This window comes from Boleophthalmus pectinirostris, unplaced genomic scaffold (assembly GCF_026225935.1).
Source record: "Boleophthalmus pectinirostris isolate CB_2022bp ecotype Guang Dong unplaced genomic scaffold, ASM2622593v1 HiC_scaffold_22, whole genome shotgun sequence".
Lineage (NCBI taxonomy): Eukaryota > Metazoa > Chordata > Actinopteri > Gobiiformes > Gobiidae > Boleophthalmus > Boleophthalmus pectinirostris.
Window position 1 is genome coordinate 13184510 of NW_026571190.1, and position 17945 is coordinate 13202454.

Here is a 17945-nt window from a genome sequence, read left to right on the forward strand (position 1 = left end):
CACAACAAAAATAACAAAAACCTCTAAATATTTAGCCCTAAAACATATTGTTGGTTCAATATTGTAATTATTGTAACAGGCCTAGATATAATTTTGATGTTCAGGTGTTTTTGTTGCCCTGTTAGCATCACCAGTTAGTCTCCATATCTCCAGGAGCTCAAAGTTTAATGCCATACTGTGGGAGATTCCATGCAAAGCAATAGCAGTAGCATGGGTGAATGATGCAGTGCAATAGTTAATCAAAAAGAGGGATTTTGCTCTCATGACTTGTCTTAAAACCAGACTTGACATTGACTTGCATCTATTTAAGAAATTAAGAAAGCAGATATGTGTATTTAAATCAGAATTCCACATTTTTTGTATTCAGTCTGTGCATGCCCTTGCTTCTAAATTTCCTGATGATGTCAATGTTTCCATCAGAACTAAAAAACAAATTTACAGACACCTAAAATAAAACTTTATTGAAGCCTATCTTTAAGCCTGGGAACACTGCAGATGCCAATAATTACTGCCCAATAACCTTAGCTCTTGCGATGTCTTAAATATTAGAAAAAAATTGTCTCTGAAAAACTCACTAAACACTTAAGTCCACAACAGTACAGCTTTAGGCAGAATTATTCAATTGAATTGGCTATCTGTCCACTGATGGACATGAAAATCGTTCATTCTCTGGATAAAGGAAACTTGGTAAATTCTTCTATCAAAATTATCATCTTTCAATTTTTCAAGTCAGGCACTTTCTTGGTTTGAATCATATCTGCATGGTAGAGAGTGTGGTCACTGAAAACGTAAAATTCGCCCCATGTGAAATTAAGACAGACATTCGCCTGGGACCAATTCTTTTCTGCCTTAATGTGAATAATCTGTCTGAAGTGTGTCCTGGAGTGGGACTTCAGATACACGCCGATGACACAGGGGTTTATGTGTCTGACAAAAGCCCTGCTGCAATCAGCTCCAAATTAACCCAGAGTCTGGAGAAAGTGTCAGTTTGGCTCAATGAATCATGTCTGACACTGAACGCAAAAACACAAAAATTTCTTTGTTTCTCTATTAAAAGACCCATGTAGAAGACAAAATAAACACTACCATAAAAGGTGAACCCATAGAACAAGTTGAGCAAGAAAAATATTTTGGAATAACCCTGGATTATCAATGAAACTTTAAAGTTCTGTCAATAACCTTGCATTCAAAAAGGAGTCAAGCATTAAGTCCTTCAGGAAGCTGCCTGTGTCTTTGTTTATACCATGATTTTGTCTCAGCTGTCGTGCTGCACCACTGTTTGGTCTCAGACCAACCCAACCACCTTAAAACCTCTCGAGCGGGTTTTGAGTCATACTTAAAAAATGTTAGACAGAACTCTCATCAGATTTCACCACTGTTCAATTTTATCAAAGTGTCACATTTTAAAATTTTAATAACTCCTCTAATTTTAGATATGTAAAAACTCATCTTAGTTCTAGAACCACTCTATAAATATGTAAACAGACTGTCCACAAGGTCCACATGAGCCACAGCACAGGGCGAGTCCTTTTCTGTTAGACTTCTTTTGCTCAGACTGTCTTCACAGTGAAGGGAGCTAAACTTTGGAGCTCTATACTTGCTCACTTAAAGACTCACCAGACTGGACACTTTTACAAAACAGACTAAGTCCTGGCTCATGCAACAGCAGCAATGTGACTGTGTGACTTTATATGTTTGTGATATTTTTATATTTGATTCTCTTTATACATTCACTGTATTTATTGCTTTTTCATCAAAAGTCCCACCGCTTTTTAGTGAACAGTTTTAAAAGCCCTTCTGGGGACTGGTGTTGTGAATTATCCTTGGCTATAAACACTGTGACACCTGCATCAGATTAGTGAATTGTTAATCTATGTTTGTGTATATGTCCCTATTCAATTAAACAATAATTAAATAAATAAATAAATAAAGTGGCTGTGACACATATTATTCTTTAAAAACAAAAAAAACAATCATTACAATAATCAAATGTTACACAAGTGAACACCACTCACCCCTCTCTTCTTGATGGCTTTATTTAGCAGCTTTACCACGTCCATTCCTTCAACGCCACTGGACTTAAACTTCTTTGTCCACGTCAATAACACTGCCTGCAAACAGTACATTTTACTAGCACTGTTTTAAGTTACACTGACACAATGTTGGCCAGATTAAAGTCTATATTTTTAGTATTCTGTCCACGGAGATGGTAGAAAACACATTGCACATTGCATTACACACAAGTCTCTGGTGAGATAAATTCTCAAACTATTTCTAATAGCTAAGAATGTATCTTCGTGGGCTGCTCGATTATGGCAAAAATCATAATAACAATTAGTTGGCTATTAATTTAAATGACAATTATGTTTTATGATATCTCTGTCTTGTGTAGTGTAAGTCTGTGTAGATTAGAAGAGTGTCTTTAATTCAGGCTTTGCAAGGTAGAACAGGTACATATAATTTGGTTGTTAGATAATAGTATTTTCAATTACAAAATTTTTGTAACTGAACAGAGAAATAATTGAGATCATAATTCTAAATGTGTTCAGTTGCACATCATTTGTTCTTTGATGACACATTTTGTGTAATGATTTATGTATGAGATATTTGGTGTTTACCTCATCCAGTTTGGTTTGGGCACAGGGGAAGGAGAAGGTGAAACCCACTGGGAGCTTCTTGTCTTTGATTTTCTGTTTCTCCATAAAGTCGCCCAGACAGTCGGCCACATGGTCGAACAGCTGCAAGCACAAAGCAGTGTCAGGTTCTAAATAACAATCATACAACATAGTATTAAATAACACCATAGAACATAGTCATAAATGACAACTACAAATGACTATTTCATACATTCTAATACAATTAATCTACTGTATTTTTTTAAACAGTTTCCTATTTTTAGTTTTTTATGCATTTTTCAGGGACCATGAACAAATGTTACTTTTAACACTCAACATCAAATAAATCAAACCAAATCACTTGTAACATGTTTTCTGGTAAAGAGTCCACCACCTGCTTGTCTTCATGGAGATGTTCCACAATACAATATTAAATGTATCTATCTCAATGAAGACAAGCAGGAGATGTCACAAGGCCAAGTTGTATATACGTAAGGCAGTTTTTACAAATGAAAAGTCATAATTGAATAAACACAAAATAGATCTGTTTAATGCCATACTTTGGAAAATTTTTGGCAAAGCAACTAAACAAGTAAAAAAGATGCTCCCCTAGTGTTGTCAGTATATACACAAAATTCCATTTTGACTTTAAGAAAAAAGACTCAATAATATATGTTAACAGTCAACACAAATAGCTTCTTTAATATTACTAGGTAGCCTTGTTGTAAAGCCAAAATAATGAATTAGTATAGTTAATTTGCAGTTTGTTAGAAGCATGATGATTGATTAATCTATTTTGTATGTTATTACACCAATACATATTACATTTAAAATCTCCTGAAGCCAAAATAATCAGTCTACATAATATAATATAAATGTAATATCAACTGACCCCACTTCACTCAGAAGCCATTTGTCACCAGCATTTTTATTTACAGTTAATCATATTTTTATAGTCTTCCATCTCAATTTGCAGTCTATTGTCAAAAACCTGTTGATGTATCTAGTTTCTGTTCTGCAGCTGTCCTATTATGTTTTTTTTTTCCTGTTTTGTCAGCTTGCTCTCGATCGGTCAAAGTTGTTGTGATATTAAGTTACAACTCAGTCTCCAGCTGTTCTTATGGAGGAGGTCTTTGCCCATTAAAAGTCACTGCTCTGGTTCAGTGCTGGGTAATTTTACTCTCATATGGCAGCTGCAAGTAGGCCATTAGTGCAGCACTTAGCCACAATAATAAGGTTATAATTGATGGTTGCAATAATTTATACATGACATTTTCTTTTTGTTTAGGCAATTAGAGGTACTGTATGTATTGTACTTGAACAAGAGGGCCAAGACAATTATATAATTGTAGAGGAGGCGCATTTGTTAAACCACATCATTTTGATTCTAATTTGTTATATACTCTCTTGTTTTGCCCAAAAAATATATACAGGTATATACTGGTGTAGATAAAGCTATATACTAAGGATGGGCATGATTAGTCGATTAATCGATAATTGATCATTAAGAAGTTCATCGATTACGTTGATTTTAATCGACAACCCGAATGTAGGTTACTGTACGTAGCGTGACCAAACAGGGGTCCGTACATGTGTCTCTCTGCACTCAGAAGGAGCGAGACGCAGTCGGTCAGTCTGCAACGTACTGAAGCACAAATGTGTATTTAACTATGATTTGTACAAGAAATTCCACGCTTTCCGTTGCGTTCGGGACAAGTGTGAGGCCATGTGCACAGTGTACAAAGCAGCACATATGTTTCGGTGTCCAGAGGGAAAAAGCTTTGCCAGGTGAGAGTAGCACGATGACGAGTCCCCGCCTCCCACCCCTGTATTCCACTGAGTCATGTCTTTTAATCCGACAGAAGTTGAACCGCATCAGCGCTAAAGAGCTGTAGTTTTATCTTCGCTTAGTTTATGTAAATTAACGCTGCGGTTTTAAGTTTCATTTCTGTGAGAGTTGCGCAAACTGAATTAAACACATTATAATGTCAAACGTATTGATGTGGCTCTAGAGTCGTTACAGTTTATATGTAGTAAAGTTGAATTTATTTATGCAGATTAGTAGTGCAGATAGTAATAATAATGATGATCATTTTAATATAAAAACGTTAATGATTAATCGATAATCGATCGTTAATTCTTCCGACGATCGATTAAGAAAATTTTATCGAATGCCCATCCCTACTATACTGTTAAAATATAGCTGAGTTAGGCCGTTGGTTCCTTCTGTATCAGTGGAAGTAGAATTTAAGTTTGACAATTAATGGCCCATGCTATAGGTTACATTTAAAAATCTTCACATTTTTGGTATCAGTAGTAAAAATCTATAGGACCATCCCTGCTATTTAATGCATGCATTGGTGCCAGTGAGTCACATGGGCCTGTCACCGTAAATCCATGTGCACATCTAACGCCCCTAGTTTGCCGCTTGACTTTTTTGAGTCATTTGCTTCATTCACGCATCCTGGTCGCTCGAGTTTGGGAATTTGGTCACACGAATAAATCCATTCTGTTCGCTCCAAAAGGATCAATTGCGGCTGCGCAGTGTCCTCTGCATCTGTTTTCATTTGGAATGATGGCGGACTTGGACTACATCAAGCAGGATGACTGGGACCAGATCTGGACCAGACCGGGACCAGACTGGAACCAGACCGGAACCAGACCATGACCAGACCGTGACCAGACCATGACCAGACGGGGCTCTGAGCTCCGGTCGTGGGCTCTGAGCCTCCACAAGCTCGGAGCCGGAGCTCGGAACCCACGGCCCGGCCTGAGCTCGCTAAGGCTCGGGCTCCGAGCTCTGGAGCCTGCGGCCAGAGCTCGACTGAGACCGGGACCAGACTGGACCAGGCCGGTACCAGACCAGGACTGAGACTGGGACCAGGCCAGTTTATTCCTGGTTTGGTCCTGGTTTAGTCCTGGTTCAGTCCTTGTTTAGTCCTATTTTAGTCCTGGTTCAGTCCTGGTTTAGTCCTGGTTCAATCCGTATACGGCGCAAAAGTCCGGCATCACAGACCGGGACGAAGCCCCGGACCAGACAGGGACCAAAACCAGGACTCAGACCGGGACCAGACCGAGTCTGAATAAAGGAGACCGAGTCAGAATAAAGGAGAGGGGGACAGAGTCTGGTGTAAGTCCTGCTCTGTGGAGTTTATTCCGGTCTCTGTACTGTAATATCAGCTCGTTTCCCACGGGAACAGTGTCTCCTCCATGTTGAATGAAAGTTCACATCTGTCTCAGCATTACACGTCACTATCAGAACATGGCCCCTGATTGGTTGATTCGCATTTGGTGTGGACATACCATAGCATTTTGAAGTGTGATGTATTGCTGAAGATAATATAGACAATAAATGATAATATGATACCAATACTGAAACTAAATATGCCACAGACAGACTAAGCCTAATGTGGATTAGCCTGATTCATCAGCCAGTTTCACTTCGTGGAAACTGTCTCCTCGCAGCATTAGAATTCGTTCACTTGACGGTTTATTGTTCCATCTATCAAATACTGAACAAAGTCGATATAGTAATTATTGTAACAGGCCTAGTCGTAGATAGAATAAACATATTGATTTCAGTGTATTATAGACAGTTCTGCTGTTATTTATGGACCTGTGTGCCGCTGCCGTGGATGATGTCGTCTGGAGTCTCGTACACCTGGCTCTCCATCTGAACCGGCTGCTTTTTATCCTGTGTCACTTTCACTCTGAGGATCCTGAAGTTTGACCCACCTAAGTCCAGAGCAATGAAGTCTCCCTTTTCTGTGAAAATGAACACAAAATGAAGATTAAAAGTAGTGGAAAGTTTCAAACTTACAATGGCAAAAGCTCATATCATGATGTGTAGATTGCCATTTTGCTTTTCATCACATACTGTACTTGTTAACTTGTATCTTTATAATGCCTTTTGGGATTAAGGGTTCCTGGGCGACTTGTTAGGCCCGAGCCCCGACAGGGCGTAGGGCCTATTGCTTCCGCTAGGCGGAGCGAATGGGGAGCAACATGCGCATGGCCGAATGCGACAGGATGACATGCAACATTGTCCTCGGTCGCCCCCGGCACGAACAGCAGTATCCCAGTAACCCACGCCCAAGGCCTGAGCCATATTTACTACTGCTAAAATGAATGGAAGTCAATGGGAGGTCAGGGGTCGACCCCGATGAGATGGTGCAGACGCGCCCGTCACTCACCAATGACCCCACGTGACGTGGGGAGGGTCGAGAGCTTTCAAAAAATGTATAATATGTTGTTCTAATGTTTTCGGATATATTGTTTTTGCAAAAAAAAAATATATATATATTTTTTTATTATGCTCTTTGAACTGTAATTTGACCCCCTAAACATGTTCAAAAACTCACCAAACTTGGCACAATATTCAGCAGTGGCGAAAAATTCGATAACATAGAGGTTTCGTGCGCAGAAAAAAACCTCGCACCACCTCGAAAAGTCAAAATACATTGCGCCTATGGGAGAGGTCCCGACATCAACTTTGCCGTTGAGCCACGAAATTCGGTACACACATTCGTCATGTGAAGACAAACAAAAAATATTATTATGGCCACGCCTCCTGACAAACCAGAAGGTGGCCATCTTGGATTGAAGTTTGAGTCCACATTTTCGCTGACGTTGCATTTGAACACACTCCTCTGAAGACGCTTCACCCACAGGGCTGAAAATCACCGTACATCATCTAGAGAAGTGGAACATCTGAAGTTATCCAAATTATGTTGATAACTGTCACGGTTTACGTGCGGCGAGGCTGCAAATTTTGATCAAAATTTTGGCTAATTTCAAGGTGACATTATTTGCTCCTGTTCGCACAGACTTAGTCCGATTGTGCTGAAATTTGAATCACTAATGCGTGATCTCAGTCTGAATATAATACACTATAAAACATATGAAAAATTAACACTATAGCGCCCCTTACCATAGACATGAAATGCTAACATTATCGGATCTGCACCAAATTTGGGAATTAATTTCTATGCATAATTACGAGTAAAAAAGTATATTATGGACATGATGAATTTTTCACTGTTGGCCAGCAGGGGCGCAAAGACTCCTCCAAAAAACATAAAAAAAATATATTACATGCACATGCTTAGTCTGATCGTGCTGAAATTTGAATCACTAATGTGTGATCTCAACCTGAATATAATACACTATAAAACATATGAAAAGTGAACACTATAGTGCCCCCTACCATAGACATGAAATGTCAACATTGTCGGATTTGTACCAAATTTAGGAATTCAATTCTATTAATGACTAGAAGCAAAAACATATATTACTGACATGGGCATTTTTCAAGATTGGCCAGCAAGTGTGCAAAGAACATTTAAAGGTGTACTATGTCATTTCACCATTTGCAGGCATAGAGTTTGCAGACACGGCGTTTAGGGTATGGTATGGGTGGGGCGCACCATTTGCGGGCGCGGCGTTCGCGGGCGCGGGCGGGCGAGGCCCGTTCGACGCTGCTTGCGGCTTTAATTTTAATTTACTGTTTTTAATTCTCTCAGAACTGTCCACTTCTTTTTTATGTTGTTCCCATGCCCAAATGCTAAATAGTGGCAGTTAGGGCATCTGATGTAAATCCTACATGCTAAATACATCACAACTTTGCATCATAGACAATTTAATTTTTTATAGACTTTAGACTTTAGACCCACATTTTCCCTCCAACAACATAACAATGTAGACCCATTAATATAGACATTGCAGTACACTCAGTGGCACCTGCTGTTCAGAAATGTGATTTCTGAGTGGATCAGGTCTCATCCAAAATGTACCCTCCTGCACCTCACAGAGAATCCTGTACCTCCAACCAGAGGGCAGAGGAATTCCTGTAGTGGGTGAATGTATTTCTTTTTGGGTGCGGGGAGCTATAGTGTATAATGTAAATCTAAAATAATTACAATACACACATTGCAGGAATCAGACTTTTCAGTAACTCATATTATCATAGTTAAAATCTTATGTTTGTGTACTTAAGTAATCATAAATGCAAATGCAATCCCAAGTTTTTCAAATAGCACTGTTTAACTTGAGGCCAAAGTCAGGTTTGTCTTTAGCTGTTGATAAACACTGGACAGACCTAGAATTAGCTCTCAGGCTGACATCCCGGGGCAGTGCAGGGACACAGCTCCTAGAGTAAAAATAGACTCCACCACAACAGAGCCAAGAGGATCAGTGGCAGGCCAGAGGTGAATGCTACAATGTACATGGAGGGAGATTGGACATTGTTAATGAGGCAATAGTTAGGTTGGAAATACACTATTAATAGGCAATAGCAATGTCAGTGTCCAGTACTGTCAGTGGAGATTAAACATTCTATTTATTTATTACTTTTTTAAGACACACTATGTAACTTTTCTGGTCCACTGTTTGCTTGTCTCCACTGAGATTTTACTAGGGGCTTGGAATGTTCCACAGTATGCCATTAAGCATATCTACAGTTTGTTTATTAGAGATGGGCAGTATATCAGATCCAAAATTGGTGTCTGTGATATTAAAGTGATTTCCCAGATATTGCTATTTTTTCAAAGTCCTCATATTTTCAGACTAGTGAGGACCTATTAAGATTTTAAACTCTTAATTTTTACTCTTAAATCCATATCTCACTATTCCTAATCATTTTTGTGGGTCATATTCTACAAAGAAAATATTTAAATGAAGTTAAAAATATAAACGAGACAAACTAAAGAAGAAAATGAAATCCAAAACTGTTTAGTATTTTCAAAGAACTATGTAAAAATCTTAGTGGCCTAACTCTTGCTCTTACTCATATATCTGTCCTGTCAAATGCCCGTAGCCCAAAGAACTCCAAATAGTAACAGTAGAATGCCAGTCACTCCATGGCTGCTGCCTGGACGGTGTTAGCTTTAGCGCTTTAGCATTGTCCATCCCCTTGACCGCACAGGAATGACAGTGACCTCATTTTGATATGTGAAAGCAAGAGCAGTATGCCCTGTATTAACCTCCCTCTGCCAAACGTCTGCACGTGTAGCTCAATATGTGAGTGCACAGACTCCAAATGTGATAATCCCTTTTGACATTTATAGCCATATATTAAATTAAAAGACAGTGGAGGGACAAGAAATGCAACTTTAATTAGAGGGTAACTGATATAGAAATTTGACTAAATAGAAATTTCTGTACCACTTTAGATAATAACTACACTTTTATGTTTAGCCTAAAGAGCACGAATAGACAATTTGTTAAAGATGACTGAGGCTTAGTACCTACTTTATTAAGGGGTTAGCTCTAGGGCTGTTTTCCAACTGTCTGTCCTTGTTTCCATGGATATCATATTATTTTGCCTGGAATATTCCATGGTGTCAAATTAAACTTATCTGTCACCACCATGTGAAATTAATTATGTCAAATCTGTGGAGAGGAGAGCCTGCATATATTCCTTAGTAATAAAAATGTGTAAATAATTGAATGCAAGATACAGTATTTGAGCATTTCTACTTAATTTTTATTGTTAAACCACAACAGTAGCAGAAATTAAAAAGTGTACTTTTTTCAATATTACTAAATTAAGTGTTAGTTAATCAGGATCACTAGTAGTCCAACTACTAAACAATCACTGGACAAGGGTGAAACTTCACCAGGACTACACTAGGTCTAGACTAGGATTTCTTCTGAAACTGGACAGGCCTAACCCATTACAACTTAGTCTAAAATGTAACTATTTCAGCACTATAGCAGGACTAAACTAGGTCTTTAAATTAAGTAACAGTAGGAGGTTCCTGATTTTTTTGATTTTTTTTTATGTGTGTTTACTTGTCTGGATTGGATGATGCAGTGTTTGACAGTGCACATTAAACAACAGTGACCAAACCAGGCCAGCGCTGCACAAAAGGAGAGCGTCATCAGCAGTTTTCTCCTAAAGGCCACAGAAATGACACACTGGGAACCCACTGTTTCACTGTCTGTGGAGGGAGTTGTATAACACAGGTGCTTCTCAAACTGTGGTGTGCGGTACACAGATCCCTCTGATGAGTTTATGGGTTAGGTTAGGTTCATGCATTCACCAAACGCGCATAAAGCTTGCAACACTACTGCTATTCAGCACTCACCCTGGTTTTTTTTTTGCCAGAAAGTGAATGCAAAAAGTGGCTGCATCTGTAAACACATTGCCCTCTTCCCATATTTGGCCTCTATTCATCATTGTTATTTGAAAACATATTGTTCAGCTAGGTGTCAACTACCTAACTCCTGTAGATAGGCACATTAATCTGTTTACTGTAGAAGAATATTCACAATTGTTTTGTTTTCTTGTTTTAACAATACTGATGTCTAAAATCTTCTAAAACATTCTCAACTATAAGGACTAACGATTTCAGCTTTTTGTTCAAACATAATTTGAACCCCCCCCCCACTAAGCACTCACAAAGCTGTGTGTACTTCTGGAAATCACATTTCATTAACCTGTCTGTACAGATGAAAATTAGAGGATTAGCATTTTTTTGTGCAGAAGAAGACTGAATATTTTGTTTGTGGGGAAATCTTGTAATCTTGCAGCCCTAATATTTTTGTAGTGATAATAACAGTGTTGTGTACCTGATCCATCAGGGATGGAGCGGACGAAGGTAGGCAGCATCTTGACGGTGGCGGTGGGGTTTGTGTCACGGCTGAGTCCGTTCTCCATCTCCCTCCTAAAGCGGTTCATGAGGTCCTTGAGCGTCTCATCAGAGAAACGCATCGAGTACAGGTACTTGTCAATCTATAACAACACAACACAACAACACACGTATAAGAGAACATACAAATCATAACATACAAAATACAGCACAGAAAACACCTGTTAGACAAAGAGGATAGATCAGATTAAGGCTGTACAATTAAGGGGAATGCATGTGAAGTAGCTTTTAGTTATTTATGTATATACATGTTTTTTTGTTGTTGTTGTTGTTGTTTTTTACATAAAACATGTGGTTTTGTCGTACATTTCTGTATACATTGTAGTTATTCCGTGAACCTATATAAGCTCGTTACCTTGTGAGTGTACACTGGGTCAGATCATAGAGCTGCTTTATAGTTTTAGAGCTTTTGTCATACCCCTTTTAGTTGACTAATAGATGCACAGGTCATGTCTTTAAACGACCTAGTTATTTCTAATCATCAGTAGTTAGCTTGAGTCATTTTGAGCTGGAGACAAAATTTTACACCTTATTTACGCCACATTTTCTTAAATCATCTTCTTGAATAACATTATTTTAGTTAGATTGGGAATACCTTGAGCTGGAGGTGTGGGCCTAAAGCAACATCACAGCTTCACCAGTTAAATTGCTAACCTGTCTAAACACAAAATTGTTTTTCGCTTACAGTCACTAAAGTTATGGGCTTTCTGTCGTGTTAGGCCTAAGGATCTATATTGATTTTAGATTAGGAAGCGATCAGCAATCAATCAAGAACAGACAGCGGGTAGCAGAATGTGGAGAATGTATGGAAAAAATATATATATAAAATGGCAATACATGAATAGAACAAAACACAAAAATCTCTGTTAAGAATTTCTTTGCTAAATACAAAATCAGACCACAAATGTCAAGCTAAATGGGGATAACACTATTGCTGCTAATTTATTCAGTGCTCATTGAAACTAACAGAGAATAAATCTTACACATGCTGTCCTCATGTGAACCTGCAGTAATTAGGTCACCATGTAGTCTATGATATTGCTTAAATCATCATTAGAACTACCATACGGAACTATGTTTTATGTGTTTTAGTGCATGTTGGGTCTATGTTACTTCTCAATGGCAGTTATAACTGCACAAAGAAAAAGTTTTCAAACAAAGGTCCCTAAGGCATGATATTATTATTTTTCACGTGTCCATAGTTTGAGCAAACAAAAATATACAAATAAAAAGAGCTAGAAAAAACAATTGATTTAGCACAATTCTTTATCAAAATCTCTACATTTGAAGTTTGAAGCTAGATCTCCAAATATTTTACTTTTTACTCTTTATATACATTTTTAAACAGGTACTTTAATACTTTTCCTTCAGTAGATGCAATACTTTTACTTGAGTATTTTATTGCTCTGGTATCTGTACTTAAGTAACAAAATCGGGTAAGTCTTTCACCACTGGCAATGTGTCTACTCTTGATAATGAAATTTGTCTTGTCACACCCTTATTTTATCACTCCTTTTTGCTTCTGTTGTTAAACATATGGCCTAAAACTTATATTTAATTAAATTCTCTTAATGTTAATCCTATTTTTTCTCTAAGAGTGAAGAAAAATTATGTAAAGTGTATTAGAAAAGGAGAGATTAAGTGCACAAGGGCACTTCCATGTTCCATGTTAACAGCCTCAGATGACTTTTTGGGACTTGCTTATTGATTGGTGATGGTAGTGGTCACTGGTCAATAGGACACTACAATATATAACACTGTTTCAACATACGGTTTATATTTAGAACTTAATATGTAAGTTCTGTTAATGTTTACCAATTCTCAAAACTGTTAAGTAAAAATGGGATGATAGGTATTCTAAGCAGGACCAGACCATAAATCTGGACTAAATCAGGTCTAAGATTGGAACTAAAATAGGCCTAAACCTGGACTAAAACTACTATTATTACTACTGCTACTGCTGCTATTACTACTACTACTGCTACTACTTCTGCTACTACTACTACAACTGCTAGACTTCTACTACCAGTACTAATGCCTAACTATGATCACTATCAAAATAAGAATTATTTTACTGAGGGCAATTAGCTCCATGTACATTTGTGAAAGTATTACTGTCAGTAACTACTGATTACGTTAGTTAATAATTATTTACCATCATGTTTCGACTAATACTACAACCAAGTACATTTACCTAATACAAATATTACAACACATTTTTTTTTTTAAAACATCTACACATTTGTCCCAGTTAAAAGACAATACCCCGTCTTCCCTTGCCCTTGGTTTGGTGCCATAGTAAACCTTATTAATTACACTGGCTGGAGGATTTGAGCTCTAGAGGTGGGTTATGTAACTGTGCGGTGAATGCCACAGGGTACAGTCTACCACAAAATCTATTCTGTGCAGAACACTGCAGCCATATTGTACCCTGCTCTTTACAATTCCTATTTATATCAACCAATGTAAAGTAATGTACGTTCTATTAGCCATGTTAGGAAGAGGGAGAGAGACAGCTGTGATGCTTTGACATTTAATTTAAAGATTACGTTGTAAGGAGAGATAAAGTTACTCACAGAGTGAATATTGTAAGTGTTTATTTGTGTTTTGATTGTACAGAAGTGGCATAGTTGCTTGATTATTCACCCATCAACCAAAGAGTAGCACATTCTCACCTGGCCCAAGTGCTTAATCTACATGGTTAACACTAGTGAAGCCATTAGAGCTAGCCAGTGTAAAATGTAAATACATTTAGACTACTAATATAATAGGCATTTCATTATTTTAGGGTGCATTCTCACTTGTCTCCGTTTGATCCTGGCTAGGACCAGTTTGAGTCCTAATATAGATTTGGTTTAGTCCAATTTTAGTCCAGATTTGGTCCAAGTCTCGTCCATGTTTAGTTCTTGGTTTAATCCCAGTTTAGTACAACTACTGCATTCCCAATAGACTGTACAAATAGTTCACTGGCTTTTGACATCTTATCACTTGACTATTTTAAATGAAGTTATATTATATAATATTAAAACTAAAATGAAAACAAAACATTGTATAATTATGCTGAACTAACATTATGTGGATTTATATTTGCACATTCACCATATCAAAATTGGTGGACTTAATCAAAGACCAGAACATGACCAAACCGGGTCCACACTAGGACTAAAATGGGTTAGATTTAGGACCAAATAATGATAAAGTGTGATCACACCCATAGTAACTCCCTTGCTTGTGAAATTCTAATTAATTTTCAAAATGTACCTGACATCACATCACTCAAATCCAGTGTCCTATGCACTTTTTTCATGTCATTACCCTATGAGGTGCTTGGATGAGCTTATGGGGCAAAGGGGAGTTCATGTTTGGACCTGAAGAATCAGCAGTGAACCAGAGGATGGAGAGTCATGTAAATTATTGTATGATACTCAAGTTTAATTTCTGTAGCTTTAATGCAGTGCAAACATGGGAAAGAAGTGTTCCTCCCTTATTTACAAGTTAATTTAACAGTATTATCAAATATGAGAATTTGTTGTTTTAGTAAAAGCTCTTCTAGTACGGAGAGACAATGCAAATTAGTTCTGGCTAAATTTGTTGTAGTGTGTTACATGCTTCTCTTAGTGTCTGATAATGAAGTTTAATGTATTAAACTTACTAAATGACAAGTACTGATACTTTTCTGAGAACAACAAACTTTACATTTTGTCTAGTATTTCTTAAAATGCGTTGCAGCTTTGGATCATTCTTTTATTTTTTGTTAATTAATTATATTTTTTTGAGTTTTATTGACCCACTTCAGTCTCACAAACCCTCTGTATTTCCTCCATTTTAACCTGAGACAGTGTTGAGCTCAGATTTCACTAATGCCAAACATCTGCCTAAGAATAACTAATTTACTCAATCTGCTGTGTGAGCTGGTGACAAGAAAATGAGGAGACGTACAGACAACACTGACAATAATGACATTAGACATGGAAACAAACATGGATTTTCTATGTTTAAAGTTGGTGTACAATGGATAAAGAACATGGGGCTGTAATGTATTTTGGACATATTGAATTGATTGGATCGATTATAATCCCATTTAAAATTATGTAATTCCAAAATATAAAACTATATCTACATCTAATAGATGAAGAAAACATCAAAATTTAACAAAATTTATATAACTATAGAAAAAAGTAGAAATGTGTTTACTAGTCTTGCAAACGCATTAGCATTTAGCATTTAGCATTTATAGCTAATATATTGGCCTCCCAAATGCAGAAAAGCACAGCAATATTGTACCTGTCACATTTGGCTGAATTGACAATAGCACTAGTGCACCTGCTGCCTCTCCTCAGATTATGCAATGTCACCTCTGCCAAAACTATACAGCCACACTCAAATATAACAAAATGGCCCATTGGCAAAAATCTTACAATGAATTTTTACAAAAATCTCAGTTTACTTTACTACAGGTGCATTCACACTAGCACATACATCAAAACCAAATTGAGAATTACTTAAATTCCATACAGAACCCCTAATACAGGAAGGACAAAGTTTGTCGTTGGCATGCACCCCCACTCCAAAACTTCTGTACAATAAAAAACATTACTTCTGTACATTATACATTATTATTTATTTAATGCTGTCCACCTTTTATTAATCTTTTTTATATGTTTGTGTAATAATAGATCACTGTGTTTTGAGGGGGTTTTGTACATCAAGGTGTCTTGAGAGGGTGTACAAAACCATTTATAGTTGATTTTTATGGAACCTTTTGTAGAATGTCCTTAATCTCCTGATGCCTGTAGTTGCATCATTCCCCCTCTCAGTTCATTGAGTGCAAATCTAGCCACTTCTCAAAAAACACCTTGTAATTATTCAAATTTTGTGGCTCAGTATTTATTATGGTTTAATGGGAAGGTGAGGAAGGGATGTGGTCAATTTTTCTGGACATTATTTAGAGCAACCATCCTATTTTGTATCAGATGCAAGTTATTTCATCACATTGGCTGCAGTGGATAGAGCAAAGTATCATGGTCTGTGAAGTTTCTTAGTTGTTTTACCATTCAGCTCCAACAATGAGAGGCAGGCCCAGAAGCTAAACATTTGACATTGTGAAAGTTCTTGATAACATTTTGAGACTTCTTATATTGCAACATCTAATATTGCCAATATTGTCACATTCCTATCTCAAAGATATCAGTTCTATTGACTTTATTTAAACTTTTATTTAAACTTTTTTGGCCAGAAGCAACTACCAGCATCTAATATTAAGTTATTTACTAAGCCACATTCACAAGTACATACTGAATGCTAAAATCTCAACATTTAACATTTCTGCTTAAGTAGGTTTTATAATTTAAAAAATAATACTTTAGTGATTTATCTAGATTTTTGTTATGTTCTGTTTTTATATACCCTACATTGCAACACTGGAATTTCCTAATCTTTTATATATTATCTTATTTTCCACAATAGTTATTTGATTGCTGTCTGCACTTAATTGTGTATTAAAAGCAAGTAACTGGTTTTCCACTATTAGAGTAATACAGTATCATCTTATCTTTGCAAACCAAGCCTCATAAAATAATAAGTATAAGTAAGTATAATTATTCTGTATATAAAATACATTTATATAAATCATACTGAAACTGCTATTTAAATATAGTCTTTTGTTCAAAATGTTCTTGTATTCTTCCCTTAAGACCGAAGAAGCAGCTCACGACTTTCCTCTGACACCTGTCTGCTTCTGCCGCTATGGCAACCACCGCTCCGGAAACACTAGGCACACCATCCCTGTCCAGGCCTGTTCAAGGACATCCAAAACCTACTGCCAAAATGTACCCAAATCTAACAAATTTACCATGTTTTATACAAATTATGACTTGTTCTTGTTCACAAATTCTGCATCATTATTTTTGAATGTCAGACTGCATGGTTGCCTCTCTTATAGACTGCCATGACATGTCCCTATACCATGCAAAAATACCAGTACTGGCTACATACTTGTACTACTGCAATACTACAGCATGGGGCTTACCTTTTTGAGCTGATCATCCTTCAACTCAGTGAAGTAGTAGGCCAGAAGCTGAGCGGCTATCATCCTGGTGCTGTCAGTGTCCAATGAGTCAAGAGAGAAAGACTAAACCAAAAAAGGCCTGTATTTCTAATTGTCTGCTGTCCCCCTAACCCCCTGTTATTTAAACAGGTCTGAATGTAAAATAATGGATGATATATTAAGCTATTTGCAAGGTTAAAAAGGGAAGCAAGAGATGGCCGTGCCTGTACACCCTGCGACAGGCGCAAACACTTGGAATCGCATAGAGGTTGGGTCAGCCTCACGAAGCCCCGCCCACGAGGAAACCGGCTTCCTGTGCTAGCATTGGAGAGGAAGACCAATGGTGGATAACGCTTGTGGTGCTAGTGGAGCTTTGCCCAGCCCCCACCGAGGAGCGTGATTGGATAAACACTGGAGCGTGAGATGAGAGAGGGAGAGGGGAGGGGGAGAGAGAAGAAGAGAGAGGGGAGGGGGCTTGGGTGGACGTGCAGCGGGGCAGGACGCAGTGCAGTGATGTCATAGGCTTCCTGCTGCCTCACGGAAAGGGAGGGGGTTGAGAGAGGAGGTGAGGGATAGAAAGAGATAGGGAGAAATGGGAGACTGATGGAGAGAAGAAAGGGAGCTGAGGGGTGA

At 37.7% G+C, this 17945-nt stretch overlaps 1 protein-coding gene across 1 annotated transcript in view; it reads right to left on the reverse strand.

Moving 5' to 3' along the window:
• The window catches only part of LOC110155995 (hexokinase-1), a 32781-nt gene extending 15231 nt beyond the window's left edge, over nucleotides 1-17550 (reverse strand). Inside the window, exons 1-5 of the mRNA XM_020920172.2 lie at nucleotides 17295-17550; nucleotides 11187-11349; nucleotides 6232-6380; nucleotides 2619-2738; nucleotides 2016-2111 (exon numbers count right to left, since the gene is read on the reverse strand). Of these exons, the coding sequence (XP_020775831.1) occupies nucleotides 2016-2111; nucleotides 2619-2738; nucleotides 6232-6380; nucleotides 11187-11349; nucleotides 17295-17357 (591 nt within the window). The 5' untranslated portion in view covers nucleotides 17358-17550. The remainder of the gene's footprint in view (nucleotides 1-2015; nucleotides 2112-2618; nucleotides 2739-6231; nucleotides 6381-11186; nucleotides 11350-17294) is intronic.
• Nucleotides 17551-17945: the final 395 nt, after the last annotated feature.